This window comes from Carcharodon carcharias, chromosome 27, assembly GCF_017639515.1.
Source record: "Carcharodon carcharias isolate sCarCar2 chromosome 27, sCarCar2.pri, whole genome shotgun sequence".
NCBI classification, from domain to species: domain Eukaryota; kingdom Metazoa; phylum Chordata; class Chondrichthyes; order Lamniformes; family Lamnidae; genus Carcharodon; species Carcharodon carcharias.
Window position 1 is genome coordinate 16,566,000 of NC_054493.1, and position 18,104 is coordinate 16,584,103.

The window sequence follows — 18,104 nt, forward strand, 5'->3', positions numbered from 1 at the left end:
AAAGTCAAAAAGGATCAATACACAAAAGCTTGGAGTTCTTGACCATGTCAACCTTTGATCAGACTGATCAGATTAGAATAATGTGCTCACAATTCTTTCTGATAAGTCTTCCCATCAATATCCAGTAACCTCATGGTCTCTGTATGTAATAGGTTACGTCATAGAAATAAAAACATTAAACCAATGTCTCGGTGCTTCCTAGTTTCAGAGCTTGTTTAAAGGGGGACAGATAATTCTGTAAAAGCACAAAGTATATTTAGCTTTTAGGGAGCAACACTAATAATTTGAAATGAATTCCCGGATCTCTGATCAGTATTATATCTAAAATCAGGAAGTGTGTTTCCAGACAGGAAGCAGGTGAAAAGGCTCTCTCCACTTTGTCATTGACATTTTCACAGTTGTCATGACGATCAAATCCTTTTACACAGAGACACACAGAAGAGCAAACACTCTCCATGCAGTATGAACTCACTGATGAGTCAGAAGTTTAAACAACTGAGTGAATCCTTTCCCACACACTTAGCAGGTGAACAGTCTCAGCCCAGTGTGAACTCGCTGCTCTGTCCGGAGATCGGATAAATTAATGAATCAAACTCGTGTCCATATCACCTGCACAGTCTTTTCCCAGTGAGAACATGTTGGTGATTCATCAGGTCAGTTGATTCCATGAATCCTTTCCCACACAAGGAGCAAGTGAATAACTGTCCAACAGCAGGCTGCATGACTGAGTTAATCCCTACCCACAAAGGGAGCAGATGATTGGCCTCTTCCCAGTGAGAACTTGCTGGTGTCTCAGAAGGGTGCACGTCTGATCAAAACTCTTCCCACATCCTGAGCATGAGATGGCCTCTCCCCAATGTGACTGCACTGGTGTAACAGTGAGGTGAGATGATTGCCTGAACTCAGTGCCACAGTGAGAGCAGCTGAAAGGTTTCATATCAGTGAACATTTTGATGGGACATCAGGCCCCTAGAACTTTTATAGCATTTCCTAGTCTGGGCATTTAAAAGGTCTCTAGTCGATGTGAACCCGCTGGTGTCTCAGCAGGTTGGATGAGGTAGTGAATCCCTTCCCACAACTGGAGCAGGTAAATGGCCTCTCCCCAGTGTGAACTCGCTGGTGGGTCAGCAGTTGTGATAAACAAGTGAATCCCTTCCCGCACACAGAGCAGGTATATGGCCTCTCCCCAGTGTGAGTGCACTGATGTGTCAACAGATGGGATGACCGAGTGAATCTCTTCCCACATCTGGAGCAGGTGACCAGCCCCTCTCCAGTGTGAATGCGACGGTGCGTCAGCAGACGGGATGAAACACTGAATCCCTTCCCACATTCAGAGCAGGTGAAAGGACTCTCCCCAGTGTGAACTCGCTGGTGTGCAGTGAGTTCAAATGATCGCCTGAACCCAGTGCCACAGTGAGAGCACCTGAACGGTCTCTCCTCAGTGTGAACACGTTGATGGGACATTAGTTCCCCAGAACTTTTATAGCACTTCCCGCAGTCTGGGCATTTAAAAGGTCTCTCCCCAGTGTGAACCCGCTGGTGTGTCTGCAGGTGGGATGACCGAGTGAACCCCTTCCCACACTGGGGACAGGTGAATGGCCTCTCCCCAGTGTGAACTCGCTGGTGAGTCAGCAGATGGGCTGACTGACTGAATCCCTTCCCACAGTCAGAGCAGATGAACGGCCTCTCCCCAGTGTGAATGCGCTGGTGTACCAACAGTTGGGGCGACCGAGCGAATGTATTGCCACACACACAGCAAATGAATGGCCTCTCCCCACTGTGAATTCGCTGGTGTATCAGCAAGGAAGATAAGGTAGTGAATCCCTTCCCACACTTGGAGCAGGTGAATGGTCTCACCCCATTGTGATCTCGCTGGTGTTTCAGCAAGCTGGATGAATGAGTAAATCTCTTCCCACACTCAGGACAGATGAACGGCTTCTCCCCAGTGTGACTGCGCCGATGATTTTCCAGCTCAGATGGGTAATTGAATCCCTTCCCACAGTCCTCACATTTCCATAGTTTCTCCCTTGTGTGACTGCACTTGTGTTTTAACAGGCCAGAAGATCGGCTGAAGCCTCGTCCACACACAGGACATGTGCACGGTTTCTCCCCAGTATGAACAGTGCTTTTTTCTTCCATGTTCAAAATCCGATGGTATTCAGGTTCCGATAAATTTGGCAACTCTGTCAAAACCTGATATTTGGTTTGAGTTTCCCAACAGCAAATCCTCCCGTTCTAACACTCTGTAAAATTGATTTAAAACAGATAAAAGGCAGTGAGAGAACCCACAAAAACACAAAGAGATTGAGAGAGAGAGAGAGAAAGGTGAAGCAGCAGTGGGGTAAGGAGGGGGATTTTATATATCAACAACTCAACCAGAACTTTGACAGAATCTGCCAAACCCTCAACCTCCAGGACCAGGACAACAGGTGTATGTGAACACGATCACTTACAAGTTCCCCTCCAACTCACACGCCGTCCTGACTTGTCTGACATCCAGTACAAGATGAACAGAAATTTCTTCCATTTAAATATTGGGAAGACCAAAGCCATTGTCTTCAGTCCCTGCTACAAACTCCATTCTGCTGCAACTGACTCTGTCCCTATCCCTGGGAACTGTGTGGGGTTGAATCAGACTGTCCACAACCTCGGTGTCATATTATACCCAAAGGTGAGCCACATATTTCAACCACATATCCACATCTTCACCAAGGCTGCCTATTTTCAACTCAGTAACATCGCCCGACTCCATCCTATTCTCAGCTCATCTGCTGCTGAAACCATCATCGATTCCTTTGTTACCTTTAGACTTAACCATCCTAACACACTCCCAGCCGGTCTCCCACATTCAACCTCCCCCTAATGTTGAGTTCACCCAGATTTCTGTTGCCCGTGTGCTTCCTCACACCAAGTCTTGTTTGCCCATCACCCCTGTGCTCACTGACTTACAAAAGCTCCCATTTAATAAGTAACTACATTTTAAAATTCACATGCTTGTTCTCAAATTCCTCCACGCTCTTGTCCCTCTGTCTCTGTAATCTCCTCCATGCTCTTGTCCCTGTCTCTGTAATCTCCACCATGCTCACGTCCCTCTCTGTAATCTCCTCCATTTTCTTGTCCCTGTCTCTGTAATCTCCTCCATGCTCATGTCCCTCCCTGTCTCTGCAATCTCCTCCATGCTCACGTCCCTGTGTCACTGCAATCTCCTCCATGCTCACGTCCCTCACTGTCTCTGTAATCTCCTCCATTTTCTTGTCCCTGTCTCTGTAATCTCCTCCATGCTCATGTCCCTCCCTGTCTCTGTAATCTCCTCCATGCTCATGTCCCTCCCTGTCTCTGTAATCTCCTCCATGCTCATGTCCCTCCCTGTCTCTGTAATCTCCTCCATGCTCATGTCCCTCCCTGTCTCTGTAATCTCCTCCATGCTCATGTCCCTCCCTGTCTCTGTAATCTCCTCCATGCTCATGTCCCTCCCTGTCTCTGTAATCTCCTCCATGCTCACGTCCCTCCCAATCTCTGCAATCTCCTCCATGCTCATGTCCCTCTGTCTCTGTAATCTCCTCCATGCTCATGTCCATCTCTGTCTCTGTAATCTCCTCCAGCTGCACAGTCCTCTGAAATATCTGCACTCATATAATCTCTGTTCAGCATTCCCGATTTTAATCCCTCCAATTCTGGTGGCTGCTCTTGCAGTTGCCAAGACCACAAGCTTCCTCTTTAAACCTCTCCGTCTCTCTACCTCACTTCCCTCCTTTAAGATACTCCTCAAAACCTACCTCTGACCAAATTTTGGACACCTGCCCTAATATCTCCTCATGGGGCTCAGTGCCACATGTTGCTTTATAATGCACCCTGTGTAACACCTTTGAATGTTTCATTATGCAAAAGGCACGATATAAATACAAATTGTTTTACCAATACATTAATGCTAAAAGGTTAGTTAAGGAAAAAGTGGGACCTATCAGAGATAAAGATGGAAACTTGTGTGTAGATGCAGAGGCTGTGGGAAGGGTTTTAAATGAATATTTTGTCTCCATGTTTACAAAGGAAAGGGAGGATGTCGATATTGTAGTCCAGGAGGAACACTGTGAGATATTGGATGGGATAGTCATAAAGAGAGAGGAAGTACTCGAAGGGTTGAAACCCTTGAAAGTTGATATAGTCGCCAAATGGATTGTTTCTGAGGCTACTGAAGGAAGTCAGGGAGGAGATAGCAGATGCTCTGAGGATCATTTTTCAATCTTCACTAGATACAGGGGAGGTACCGGAGGACTGGAGAAATGCAAACATAGTTCCAATGTTTAAAAAGGGATCAAAGGAAATGCCAAACAATTATAGGCCAGTTAGTCTTACATCAGTGGTGAGCAAATTAGTAAAATCAATTCTGAGAGATAGGATTAACTGTCATGTGAAAAGGCATGGACTAGTCAGGAATGGTCAGCAACGATTTGTTAAAGGAAGGTCTTGCCTCACAAATTTGGTTGATTTCTTTGAGGAAGTGACAAGAAGGGTTGATGAAGGTAGTGCAGTGGATGTTGTGTACATGGATTTTAGCAAGGCATTTGACAAGGTCCCACATGGCAGATTGGTCAGGAAAGTAAAAGCCCATGGGATTCTGGGTAATGTGGCAAACTGGATAAAAGGTTGGCTTTGTAACAGGAAACAAAGGGTAATGGTCAATGGATGCCCTTGCAAATGGAAAGTTGTCTCAAGTGGTGTTCCACAGGGCTTGCTGTTGGGACCCTTGCTGTTTGTGTTATATATTAATGATTTGGACGTGAACGTAGGGAGCACGATTGGGAAATTTGCAGATGACACAAAGATTGGCTGAGTAGTGGATAGTGCAGAGGATAGACATAATCTCCAAAACGATATAGATGGGTTGGTGGAGTGGGTGGTAAAGTGGCAGATGGATTTTAACAGAGAAGTGTGAGTCATACATTTAAGGAGGTCAAACAGTTACAGGAATTACAAAATTAATGAGAATATACTAAGAGGGGTAGATGAAGTGAGAGATCTTGGCATACTAGTACACAGGTCTCTGAAGGTAGCACTTCAAGTAGACAAGATTGTAAAGAAGGCATATGGAATGCTCTCCTTCACTGGCAGAGGTATAGAATATAAAAGTAAGGATACAATATCGGAATTGTATAAAACACTGGTGAGGCCACAACTGGAGTATTGTATGTAGTTCTGGTCACCACATTACAGGAAGGGCGTAATAGCTCTGGAGAGAGTGCAGAGGAGGTTTACAAGAATGTTACCAGGGTTAGAAAAGTGTAGGTATGAGGAAAGATTGGATAGGTTGGGGCTATTTTCCTTAGAACAAAGAAGGCTGAGAGGTGACTTGATTGAGGTGTACAAAATTATGAGGGGGATAGATAGAATGGACAGGATAAAATTGTTTCCCTTGATGGAGAATTCTAGAACCAGGGGATATAGATTCAAGATAAGTGGCAGAAGGTGTAGGGGGGACATGAGAAAGAACTTTTTTTATGCAGAGGGTAGTGGGTGTCCAGAATTCACTGCCCAAGTTGGTGGTTGAGGCAGAAACTTTAAACTCTTTTAAAAAGTACCTGGATCCGCACCTAAAGTGCTGTAAGCTGCAGGGCTATGGGCCGGGAGCAGGAAGGTGGGATCAGAAAGGGCACCCCGGGTGTCCTTGGGCTTGCACGGACAAGATGGGCCGAATGGCCTCCTTCTGTGCTGTAACTTTTCTATGGTTTGATGGTGTTGATAATTTTTATTTATTCGTTGGGATGTGGCTGGGCCAACATTTATTGCGCATCCCTAATTGCCCTTGGAAAAGTGGCACTGAGCTGCCTTTTTGAACCGCTGCAGTCCCTGCGGTGTAGGTACACCCACAGTGCTATTCCGGAGTTCCAGGATTTTGACTCAGCAACAATGAAGTTACGGCTATATGTTTCCAAGTCAGGATGGTGATTGACTTGGAGGAGGACTTCCCGGTGGTGGTGTTCCCATGTATCTGCTGCCCTTGTTCTTCTAGATGGTAGTGGTTGTGGGTTTGGAAGGTGCTGTCTAAGGAGCCTTGGTGAGTACCTGCAGTGCATCTTGTAGATGGTACCCATTGCTGCTACTGTGTGTCGGTGGTGGAGGGAGTGAATGTTTGTGGAAAAGGTGCCGATCAAGCGGGCAGCTTTGACCTGGATGGTGTCAAGCTTTTTGAGTGCTGTTGAAGCTGCACTCATCCAGGCAAATGGAGAATATTCGATCACAGTCCTGACTTGTGCCTTGTAGATGATGTCAGGCTTTGGGGAGTCAAGAGGTGAGTTACTCGCCATAGAATTCCTAGCTCTTGTAGCCACAGTATTTATATGGCTAGTCCAGTTCATTTTCTGGTCAATGGTAACCCCCAAGATGTTGATAGTGGGGGATTCAGCAATGGTAATGCCATTGAATGTCAAGGGGCGATGGTTGTATTCTCTCTTGCTGGAGATGGCCATTGCCAGGCATTTGTGTGGTGTGAATGTTATTTGCTACTTGTCAGCCCAAGCCCTGAAAATTGTCCAGGTCATGCTGCATTTGGGCATGGAATGCTTCAGTATCCGAGGAGTAGCAAATGGTGCCGAATATTGTGCAATCATCAGCGAACACCCTACTCCTGACCTTATGATGGAGGGAAGGTCACTGATGAAACAGCTGAAGATGGTCAGGCCTAGGACACTATCCTGAGGAACTCCTGCAGTGATGTCCTGGAGCTGAGATGATTGACCTCCAACAACCACAACCAACTTCCTCTGTGCTAGGTATGAGACCAACCAGCAGAGAGTTTTCCCCCGATTCCCATTGACATGTTTTGCTAGCACTCCGTGATGCCACACTCAGTCAAATGCTGCCTTAGTCACTCTCACCTCACCTCTGGAGTTCAGCTCTTTTATCCATGTTTGAACCAAGGGTGTAATGAGGTCAGGTGCTGAGTGGCCCTGGTGGAACCCAAACTGGGCATCAGTGAACAGGTTATTTGCTAAGCACGTGCTGCTTGAAAGCACGACGATGATCCCTTCCATCACTTTACTTATGATTGAGAGTAGACTGATAGGACGATAACTGGCCGGGTTGGATTTGTCTTGTTTTTTGTGTAGAGGACATACTTAGGCAATTTTCCACATTGCCAGGTAGATGCCAGTGTTTTTGCTGTACTGGAATAGCTAGGCTTGGGGCACAGAAAGTTTTGGAGCAGAAGTATTTAGTACTATTGGAGAATATGGTCACCCATCCAAAGCCTTTGCATCATGCAATACGTTCAGCCATTTAAGTTTGTTATAGACAAAGAAATAGACAAGTTGCAAAAACATGTTTTTGATTGGGGGAGAGCGGATTTTAGTAAGACAGGATCTAGCCAAGGTAGACTGGGAACAGCTACTTTTGGGGAAATCTACAGAAGAGCGTTCAAAAAGGAAATGGGGAGGGAATAGGCTTAACATGTTCCCTCTAGGGTGATAGGAAAGAGTAACAAGCACAAAGAACCATGAAAGACCAGAGATATTCAGGATAGGATGAGAAGGAAAAGAGAGGCTTTTAGCAGGTACAAGGGAAGCAAATCAGCAGAGGCATTAGTGGAGTACAGACAGTGGAGGGTGGAGCTTAAGAAAGCAATTAGGAGAGCAAAGAGAAGATATGAGAAAGCTCTGCCTTGTAAAAGTAGGGAAAATCTCAAGTTATTCTATAAGTATATAAATGGGAAGAGGATAACCAGGGAAAGAGTAGGGCCCATTAGGGACAAAGGGGGCAATCTATGGGTGGAGCCAGAGGACATCATTAGAGTGTTGAACGAATACTTCACATCTGTCTTCACTCAAAAGAATGAGGATGAAGGTATCGAACTCGGGGAGAGGGACTGCGAGGTTCTTGAGCAAATTGATATCGAGAGTGACAAGGTTTTGGAGGTGTTGGCAGGCTTAAAAGTGGACAAATCTCTAGGTCTGGATTATTTGTGTCCCAGACCGCTGAGGTAAACAAGGGAGGAGATCGCAGGGGCTCTGACCTAAATTTTCAATTCCTCTCTGGCCGCGGGGGAGGTGCCAGAGGGCTGGAGGACAGCTAATGTGGTTACGCTATTTAAGAAGGGTTGTAGAGATAAGACAGGGAACTACAGACCAGTGAGTCTCACGTCAGTGGGAGGGAAACTATTGGAGAAAATTCTGAAGGAGAGAATCTATCTCTACTTGGAGAGACAAGGTTTGATCAGGGATAGTCAGCATGGCTTTGTCAGAGGGAGAACATGCCTAACAAATTTGATTGAATTTTTTGAGGAGGTGACCAGATGGGTAGATGAGGGTCGTATAGTTCATGTAGTTTAAATGGATTTCAGCAGAGCCTTTGACAAGTTCCCACATGGGAGACTTATAAAGAAGGCACATGCACATGGGATACGGAGTAATTTGATAAGGTGGATTCAAAATTGGCTTAGTTGAAGGAGACAGAGAGTGATGACAGAAGGCTGCTTTAGTGACTGGAAGCCAATGTCCAGTGACATACCACAGGGATCTGTGCTGGGTCCCCTATTATCCATCATTTATATAAGCGACATAGATGACTATGTGGGAGGGTAGTATTAGTAAGTTTGCGGATGACACAAAGATTGGCCGGGTGATTAACAGTGAGGTTGAGTGTCTTGGGCTACAGGAAGATATAGACAGGATGGTCAAATGGGCAGATAAGTGGCAGATGGAATTTCACCCTGAAAGGTGTGAAGTGATACACTTTGGAAGGAGTATTTTGACAAGGAAGTAGTCAATGAACGGCTTGACACTAGGAAGTTCTGAGGAACAAAGGGATCTTGGTGTGTGTGTCCATAGATCTCTGAAGGTGGAGGGGCATGATAATGGGGTGGTGAAAAAGGCAGATGGGACTTTTGCCTTTATCAATCGAGGCATAAGTTACAAAGGTAGGGAGGTCATGTTGGAGCTGTATTGAACCTTGGTGAGGCCACAGCTGGAGTACTGTGTGCAGTTCTGGTCGCCACATTATAGGAAGGATGTGATTGCACTGGAGGGGTTGCAGAGAAGATTCACCAGGATGTTGCCTGGAATGAAATATTTAAGTTATGAAGAGAGGTTGGATAGACTTGGGTTGTTCTCGTTGGAGCAGAGAAGACTGAGGGGCGATCTGATTGAGGTGTACAAGATTATGAGGGGCATGGACAGGGTGGATAGGGAGCTGCTGTTCCCCTTAGTTGAAGGATCAGCCACAAGGGGGCATAAGTTCAAGGTGAGGGGCAGGAGGTTTAGGGGGCATGTGAGGAAAAACTTTTTCATCCAGAGGGGGGTGACGGTCTGGAAAGCGCTGCCTATGAGGATGGTGAAGACGGGTTGCCTCACATCCTTTAAAAAGTACCTGGATGAGCACTTGGCACATCATAACATTCAAGGCTATGGGCCAAGTTCTGGTAAATGGGATTAGGTAGGTAGGTCATGTGTTTCTCACATGTAGGTGCAGACTCGATGGGCCAAACGGCCTCTTCTGCACTGTGAGATTCTGTGATTCTGTTTCATGATATCACATGGAGTGAATCGAATTGGCTGAAGAGTGGCATCTGTGATGCTGTGGACCTCCAGAGGAAGCCAAGATGGATCATCCACTCTGCACATCTGGCTGAAGACTGTAGAAAATGCTTCAGTCGTATCTTTTACACTGATGTGCTGGGCTCCCCCATCATTGAGAATGGGGATATTTGTGGAGCCTCTTCCTCCAGTGAATTGTTTAATTGCCCACCACCATTCACTGGTGACCTGATCTAGATCTGATTCGCTGGTTGTGGAATCGCTTAGCTCTGCTTATTGCTTGCTGCTTATGCTAGTTGGCATGCAAGTAGTTCTGTGTTGTAGCTGCACTAGTTTGACACCTCATTTTTAGGTATGCCTGGTGCTGCTCCTAGCATGTCCTCTTGCACTATTCATCGCCACATGTATAAGTAAAACAGATAAAAAGCATTTGCAGAAATACTTGTTCCTCGAACAAAATCCTTTGCCATTATACAAACAGTGTCCCTTTAACAACCTGATCTCTCCTGGAATCTACCTCCATTTGACAATTTCACATTGGAAATTTCTGGGTCTGACCAGTTTCCAAAGACCTCTGGATTAAACCCAGCAGCTTCTCCTCCATCTCAAACTGACTCAACAAAGGAAAGGGAATTGGACAAGCACCTGAAGAGAAAGAAAATGCTGAGCTACAAGGAAAGGGCAGGGTGGGGGGGGACACTAACTGAATTGTCCTTGCAGAGAACCAGCACGGGCTCAATAATCTCAAGGACTCCTCTTTTGTAACAATTCGCTGATTTTATGATTCAATGAAAATGGAAAAACACATGAGGCCAGGGACCAACCTCTGCAGCCAACACCCACCCCGATACAAATTAGTTCTTAATTGGTCCAACTCGGTTTCTAGACTCGGTACTGTGAGAAACACCTGTAATAAAACAAAAGCAAAATACTGCAGCTGCTGGAAACCTGAAATAAAAGGACAAATGCTGGAAATACTCAGCTGGTCAGGCCTATTTGTGGAGAGAGAAACAGAGTTATCATTTCAGGGTACACAGCATAAATTATGAGGAATAAAAAAGGTGCAACACTTGATGGCCAATATAAACTCAGAGACAGAAGAGAAATGGGCGATAGTGCTAAAAACAATTCCTTACTATGAAAGATACTGTGGGATGATAAAGCTGGGAAGCCAGCAGCACTTGGTCAGGGGATGGGCAGCAGTTAAAACTTCATTTAGACATGGTTGGCAATAGTAACAGTAAAATACGAAACAGAGCTAAAATACACCCATTATTAGAGGCAGAGGAAGTTAGAGAATGACAGAGAGGTGATCAGGGAGGCAGAGGTGAAATGGAGCAATGGATAGACATGGATTCAGATCCACAGTAGAAACATAGAAACTTGGAGCAGGAGTAGGCCATTCGGCCCTTCGAGCTTGCTCTGCCATTCATTATGATCATGGCTGATCATCCAACTCAATAGCCTGCTCCTGCTTTCTCCCCATACCCTTTGATCCCTTTCACCCCAAGAGCTATATCTAACTCCTTCTTGAAAACATACAATGTTTTGGGCTCAACCACTTTCTGTGGTAATAAATTCCACAGTAAAGAGCCAAGCCAGCCCCAGAGACTTGGAACCTCTTGCAGATAACAGAGGATAGCACCACAAGCTATGGTAGATAAATGATCAAAAATACTCACCTCTGAAAGAATTTCAGTTTTCAATATTAAAAACTCCTGCTGGAGCCTGCAGCTGGAAAGATATCAGAAGCACTGGAGTCAGAGAAAAGTCTCCCAGTTGAGGAAATACCTGGGGAGCGGGGTGATGTAACTGCGCAATTGTCGGTGTGTGATGACATCACAGACATGAACACAGAACATCTGGGTCTGAGCAAACCAGTGATCACCACACATTATGAAGGACGTGAGGGTCCTTGAGAGGATGCAGAGGAGAACTGCCAGGATGGTTCCAAGGATGAAGGATTTTAGCTGCAAGGTTAGGTTGGAAAAACTGGGATTGTTCTCCTTGGAGCAAAGGAGATTGAGGGGAGATTCTATAGAGGCGTACATGTTTCTGATAGGTTTAGATAAAGTATTAGTTAATCGTAAAAGTATCACAGACACAGATTTAAGATAAAAATTGCAGGGGGAATGTGAGGAAGAAATTTTCCACAGTGAATGGTAATGACCTGGAACTCAATGCTTACACTCAAAGGCCGTTAATATCCAGGTCCTGATGAATTAAGTGACCCATGTCAGATCTTAATGTGATATTTGATTTGAGTTTGGTGTATGGAAATCATCCCCTTCTTATCCCCTGTAAAAAGAGCTTCTAAAATCCATCCCTGTCAGTCCAGGATAAAAATTCACAACATCATCTCCTCCTGCTGACAGAGACAGGGATGACCGCACATGCGCCCTGCTGCACATTGACCCAGTAAAGATGGCGACCGTTACCCTGGGCCTGTCACTGGAGACGCAATCCCGCAGCCTCCATCCCACAGAAACAAGCTCGGCACCGGTAGATTCTTATTCTGGGTTCAGAGCCGCATCAGATGTTTACGATGCCTCCCCGTCTACCCACTGTCTCATCTCTCCCTCCACTCATCCATTCTTACCCCGCTGAAGTTGGCTTTCCCCTAGTTAATTATTCTCATGTTTACCTGAAATCTTTGCCGACAGACAAACTGTTTCACTTCCACATTCAAACTGAGATGGTATTCAGGTTCTGATGAACCTGAATATCTGATGAATGACTCTGTCAGATGTTGATGTGATGTTTGGTTTGAGTTTCCCATCAGTCAATCCTCCATTTCCAGTGCCCTGTAAGTTTACAATAACCATCACTGTCAATCCAGGATAGAAATTGAGATGGGACAAACATTTCTCTTGATCTGAGTTTGCTGTGTGTAAATCCTCCCCTTCTAACCCCCTGTAAAAAGAGTTTCCAAAATCCATCCCTGTCAGTCCAGGATAGAAATTCACAATATTCTCTCCTCCTGCTGACAGAGACAGGGATGACCACACATGCGCTCTGCTGAACATTGACCCTGTTGTGGTAGTTTTAACAAATGGGCCACAGGCGTCTGAGGTACAGGTCATGATCGTTTATTCAAGCAATTGAAAGGAGAGAACCATCTCAAGGCAGCTTGAGATAGCACTCCGCTCAATTACAAATGTTCAACATATTTATACATTATTGGTCATGTGCAAGAACATTCTCCAGATTCCGATCTCGTCAACATATAGGTTTACATTAAACAGACATCTCTGGTAACAGGTACATGCATCGTATGTCCCTATTTTCCACCCAGGCAGTGGCCTTCCCTCCTATCTAAGCTGGGACTATCTGTCCTTCCCCTATCTGATGAAAAGCACACTTAATCTTAGTTGTATTCCTAAGTCTCCAGTCTAACTCCCAGGACCTTGCTGGTGATTGCAAACTCTGAGGATGTACAAAGTTCGAGAGTGTATAAGGTTCATCTGGTTTAACTGTTGATGTACTGGTTTGCGCTGGCCTGCCTGTAGATTCTAATTTAAGTAATTCATTCCCTTATAATGAATTGTCCCTTACCATAAATTCTTTCTTACTTTCTTCCCCCTAACAGTCCCCCCTTTTAGTCCTTGGCCTAGCCCAAGGTAGCCAACCAAACTGCTACTGTCTGTCCCTTTACACACCGCCGCCCATTGATGCTGGCCAGTCCTCCAGCTTTGGGTTGTAAAAGGTACTGTCAGACCATCAAGATCATCTGGCCCTTCAATTCAGGCCTCCGGCTCACTAAATTTTGTCCCCATCAGAATAAACTCCCCCAGCACCACCTTTTTTTTTGCGACCTTCGAGTACGATGAATCAAGTATGTTAAATATATAATTATCAGCTGAATCACAACTAGGACATGGAAGATAATCAATGGGTGTATGTGTATATTTGTGCCCCATGTGGAATAATCTATTCGATTAATTTCTTCTTTTAAGGTTCTAACCTGTTGTTGTAGTGTATAGTAAGTCCTGTACATTTGTTGAGCCTGTCTCCAAATCACAGTTAAGTGCTCTGATAGTAAGGGGATTTCATAGGAGAACTGGTTCAAACACTGCGTCAGGTTATCCCTAAGGCTTTATAGTAGTCATTCCTCTCTTGTACATTTCGGCCAGTTCCACCTTTTCTACCCTTGCCAGCACCTGTGGGTGTAGCATACTGAATGATTGTGGATGGGGCATATACAGTTGCTCCCATACTGGATCTTTTGCTGCCATGTGGTGACACAATATCTCCCAACCCTCATGTATGCAACATGGGTCGGTTCTTTGGCAGCCCATATAGTTTCCATTGTACAATTTATTGCTGCTTTAAATCCACAGTTAGCTTCGTCTGTCTCATAGATGGGGTGTGCATACTACTGCGGTGGCCTCTATCCGACACTCTTCGAATGTGGTGCTAACTATATTTCCTTCTACGTCTATTGCATATGGTGGAATGTCATGATACCTAATATAAGTATCCCCCGTATCACCCGAATATTTTCTACTCCATGTAATGTTCTGCCGGGTGTTAACATAGGTATAACAGGTATCACTAAGGCAATGCCTATTAGCATATTATTAGTCACTATACATTCAACATTCATTCTATATACTCATGTTAAACATCTGAGCTGGCAACCAGTCAAGTCATGATCCTTATGTCATGAAAGATTAAATAAATGTTCATTAGTTACCCATAAAGGAACTACCCCTTCATTAATCTGTCTGAAATTCTCTTGAGCTTGTTCCAGTGCCCAAGATCCATGGGTGCTGCATACATAATTTCTGCTTGCTTCATCTGAAATATTTTCCCTATTTCAATCAGTTTATTGATAGTCCCCGCATGACTTTCGAGCACGGTAGTCAGGTTTTGAATTAAGCGTGTCACGTCCTGGTCTGTATTTAATTGGGTTTTGTGAATTCCCTGTCCCTGTTCTAAGATTTCCTTAAGCTTGGAGCTCAAGGCCTAGACCTTCTGATCAGCAGTTGCCAGGTCAATAGCATTAACCACTGATGTCCTTGTACGTGTCACTCCCTTGACACTTCCACGCCCAATCTGAAGAAAACCATTGCTACAAATTAAAATCACTTGTTCTTCTACTGTTACATATATCATTACCTGTTGTGTGTCACATTCGGCTCTGTCCGTGCTGTACCAAAGTTCCTCCTGTGGTGCAGGATGAGCAGTGATGATCCCCGACCTTGTTGCCAGTACTGATACGCCCTCGACTAGGGTTGTAAATCTGTGGAGACATTAACATTGGCTCCTGTTGTCCAGGTTACCGCTTGGTCAATTGTCATGTATCTTTAACTGTGTGTAACACCTCCATTTACTTCCCATTTTCATATCCACAAGTGCGCATGTATCACCTGTCATAGTTGCCTCGTATGGTCCAAGGCACCTGGGAGCAAACCCTGTCCGCTTCAGGCTCACCTTGACCATCACCTTATTCCCCACTTGGGGCGGGGTGGGGGGGGTCCATTGTTGCTCTTTGGATTTGCCTGTTTCTACACGCTTAATCACCTGTCATTCTCTGACTTCCTTCCTTAACTCATGCAATTGCCTACTCATTTCCCTCACAGTCTCGCTTCCTTCCTTTCCTGGTCCTACATCCCCCCTCCTACTATGATTCCCTCAGGTAGATGCATTGCTTTCCCTGTCATTAGTTCAAATGACCCGGTTGTCCTGTTTGGGGAAAGCCCTAAGGCGTGTTAGAATATTGGGCAACACTGTTGCCCAGCTGTTCCCTATCTCTTGAATTGCTTTCACTATTGATTTTTTAAAAAGTTCGGTTCATCCTTTCCACCATCCCCAAACTCTGTGGGTGGTAGGGAACGTGGAATTTCTGCTTAATCCCCATAAATTTACCTATTTCTTTAATGACTCTTCCTGTGAAATGAGTTACTTGATCTGAATCCACCTGGGTAGGCACCCCCCACTCCTTCCAATCTACTGTCTCCTGCTGCTGTCCCATTTCGGACCTCAATTCCTTAAGCTGCCTACACAACTCTACAATGCACCTTCTTAAACTATCTCTCAATGGCTCAGTATCTTCACTTCCAGTGGCGGTTCTCTCCGGGAGCCGCTTAACTCTGCATGTGATCACAGTGTTAATCCTGTGGTCTGACATTTTGTAGCTCGCAAGCACATTAATATAGTCAGTAATACATATATTTAGCCTTTTTCCAGCTTTCCCTTTACCTGTATCCATCTTGTGATAAATTGTTAAGTATTATTTCTTCTTACCTTTCAATTGCCTCAACTACAGATTCCATATGGTTTAACTCTTAAGTTTTTTTTCCTGACCATGATCATCCTAAGATTCTCTTGAGGTCAGTTTCTCTATTGTCTCAATAGTTTAAAATGTTTCCTTACTCTTTAGGCCATATTAACTATTCCATGTCAACAGGGATCTCTGTCTCTAGATCTTTGCTTATCTCCCCCTGTGCATTTCCAATATCTCAGTTGATTGCCAGAGTATCTAATTCAGTTCCCTTAAAACAGTTTGTATATTGTGTTCCTTTTCCCTAACTCTTTCTCCTACTTGCCTCATACCATTTTACACATAAAACATCAGTCACAAGGGCACATAAGTTCAAGGTGAGGGGCAGGAGGTTTAGGGGGATGTGAGGAAAAATTTTATTCCCCAGAGGGTGGTGACTGTCTGGAATGCACTGTCTGGGAGGGTGGTGGAGGCAGGTTGCCTCACATCCTTTAGAAAGTACATGGATGAGCACTTGGCACGTCATAAAATGCAAGGCTATGGGCCAAGTGCTGGTAAATGGGATTAGGTAGGTAGGTCAGGTGTTTCTCACGTGTTGGTGCAGACTCAATGGGCCGAAGGGCCTCTTCTGCACTGTGATTCTGTGAAAAGCTACCATCTTATCTTGTTCAGGTATCTCGAGAGACTTTAAAATCCAATAAAGTATTCTCATAACAGTTTTAAAACAGAAATCAGGCATTGACATGTTTTGCTTCCTTATCTTCTCAAACAACACTTTGTCTCAAAATTAACCCATTAAATTGTGTCTGACCCTTTTAAAATTATCCCAGATTCATTAACTCAGCCAAAAATTGGATTCCTGCCAAACTTTGTCAAGGTTAGTTTCATATTTTGGGAACAGACTTACAAATAGAAAAGCTTGCAGCATTTGAATTAATGCCAATTGTTGTCAAACCTTTTAAATCGAAAATTCCTTTTTGAGAAATTATCAGGAACCAAACCTCAAATTTTAAACCTTGTAAGAAGTGTAATTTACACTATCAAAATTAAAACTACCTCTTTCTTATGTGTATTGGTTTGTATCCAAGTTAAAAGTCCCATATTTTTATGACACATTCTTTATCTTAGATAGTTATTCAAAAGTAACCTTCTAAATTACACTGCACTTTACATCTCAAGATTGTCCCAAATTCAAATAACAGTGCTCTTGGGATGCAGATTTCCTTTCATATTTAATTAATCTCTTCAAAAGAAACCCCTTTTTATCCATTGGAACCACCTAGACCGTGTTTATGCCTTTTGGTTTTCCTAGAATCTTTTGAACTTCAGGTTATTTTTTCCCTCAGAATTTTAGAATACCAACTCGTATGAGTTAAAGTAACTCATATGTATCAATCCCAATCAGCGTGGAGGCTGGTGATACTAGTCTGCAAGGGGATGGTACAAAGGTTGGTTCATCTAACCCTGTTTTAGCTTTACAATACATTCAAATTGCAATTTTTGCCAGAAATCTCAACTCAAACCCTATACTCAAAACTGGAATGTTTTAGTATACTTTTCCTTTAATCTAGTATGGGCTTTCAATTCTAAAATGCTGAACAACACACAGATGGCAATTTAAGGAAGAAAACACATTAAAGCTCACATACAAATGCTTCCTTGCACACAAACAAATATATATTTAGGGGTATGTATTCATATTCCTGTATCCTTAACTTAACGACTTAAAACTCTCATATTCTAAACGAAACTTCAATTAGCAGTGGAGGGAATAAAGGGATCTTGAAGGTTCCACCGAAAGGGACAATCAAACTGATGGAAGCTCACATTTCCGCTGCTGCTGCCTGTCAATGCTTACTAACCCCCCTAGGAGTACCCCCTTTTCTCTCTTTCTCTCTCTCAACACAAGCAGCTCTTGTAACTTAAATCAATTCATTTTTTTAAGTTACAGAAAATTCAGCAACGGATCTTTCGGGTCCCAATCATCCTTCCACGTTTTCTTGATCGATTTTGACTGTTCTTCCACTCTGGACCTCATGATGGAGTCCTCGGCTCCACAGTCAAGTTCCATAGCACTTTCCTGTTTTACTGACAGCATTCTATTTGTTTGTCTCTGCATAATTAATTCATGCGGCTCTGACAACTTGGTTACTCGCTGTTTAATTAGGGGTCTGGCCTCGGTTATGGTTTATTTCAAACCATAACCCGCCAGCACGGCTCTGCCTCCTGCTTTGGGTAGTGGTCTGGCCTCCCTGCGCAGCTTCGGCACCGCTAGCCTGCCAGCGCAGCTCTTGCCTCCTACCCCGGCGCATCTTCTCCCTGTCCAGTCCTGATTCTTTGACACTCGGCCAGAC

General features: G+C 44.3%; 1 protein-coding gene across 1 annotated transcript; it reads right to left on the minus strand.

Annotated features, from left to right (window-relative positions):
- Positions 1-222: 222 nt before the first annotated feature.
- Positions 223-17,821, minus strand: LOC121270310 (zinc finger protein 239-like). The gene is made up of 3 exons (XM_041175614.1): positions 17,700-17,821; positions 1,490-1,888; positions 223-1,423 (listed from the first exon to the last, which is right to left on the minus strand). Exons 1-3 carry the CDS (start codon positions 17,819-17,821, stop codon positions 1,015-1,017), a joined length of 930 nt encoding a protein of 309 aa, XP_041031548.1. The 3' UTR covers positions 223-1,014.
- Positions 17,822-18,104: the final 283 nt, after the last annotated feature.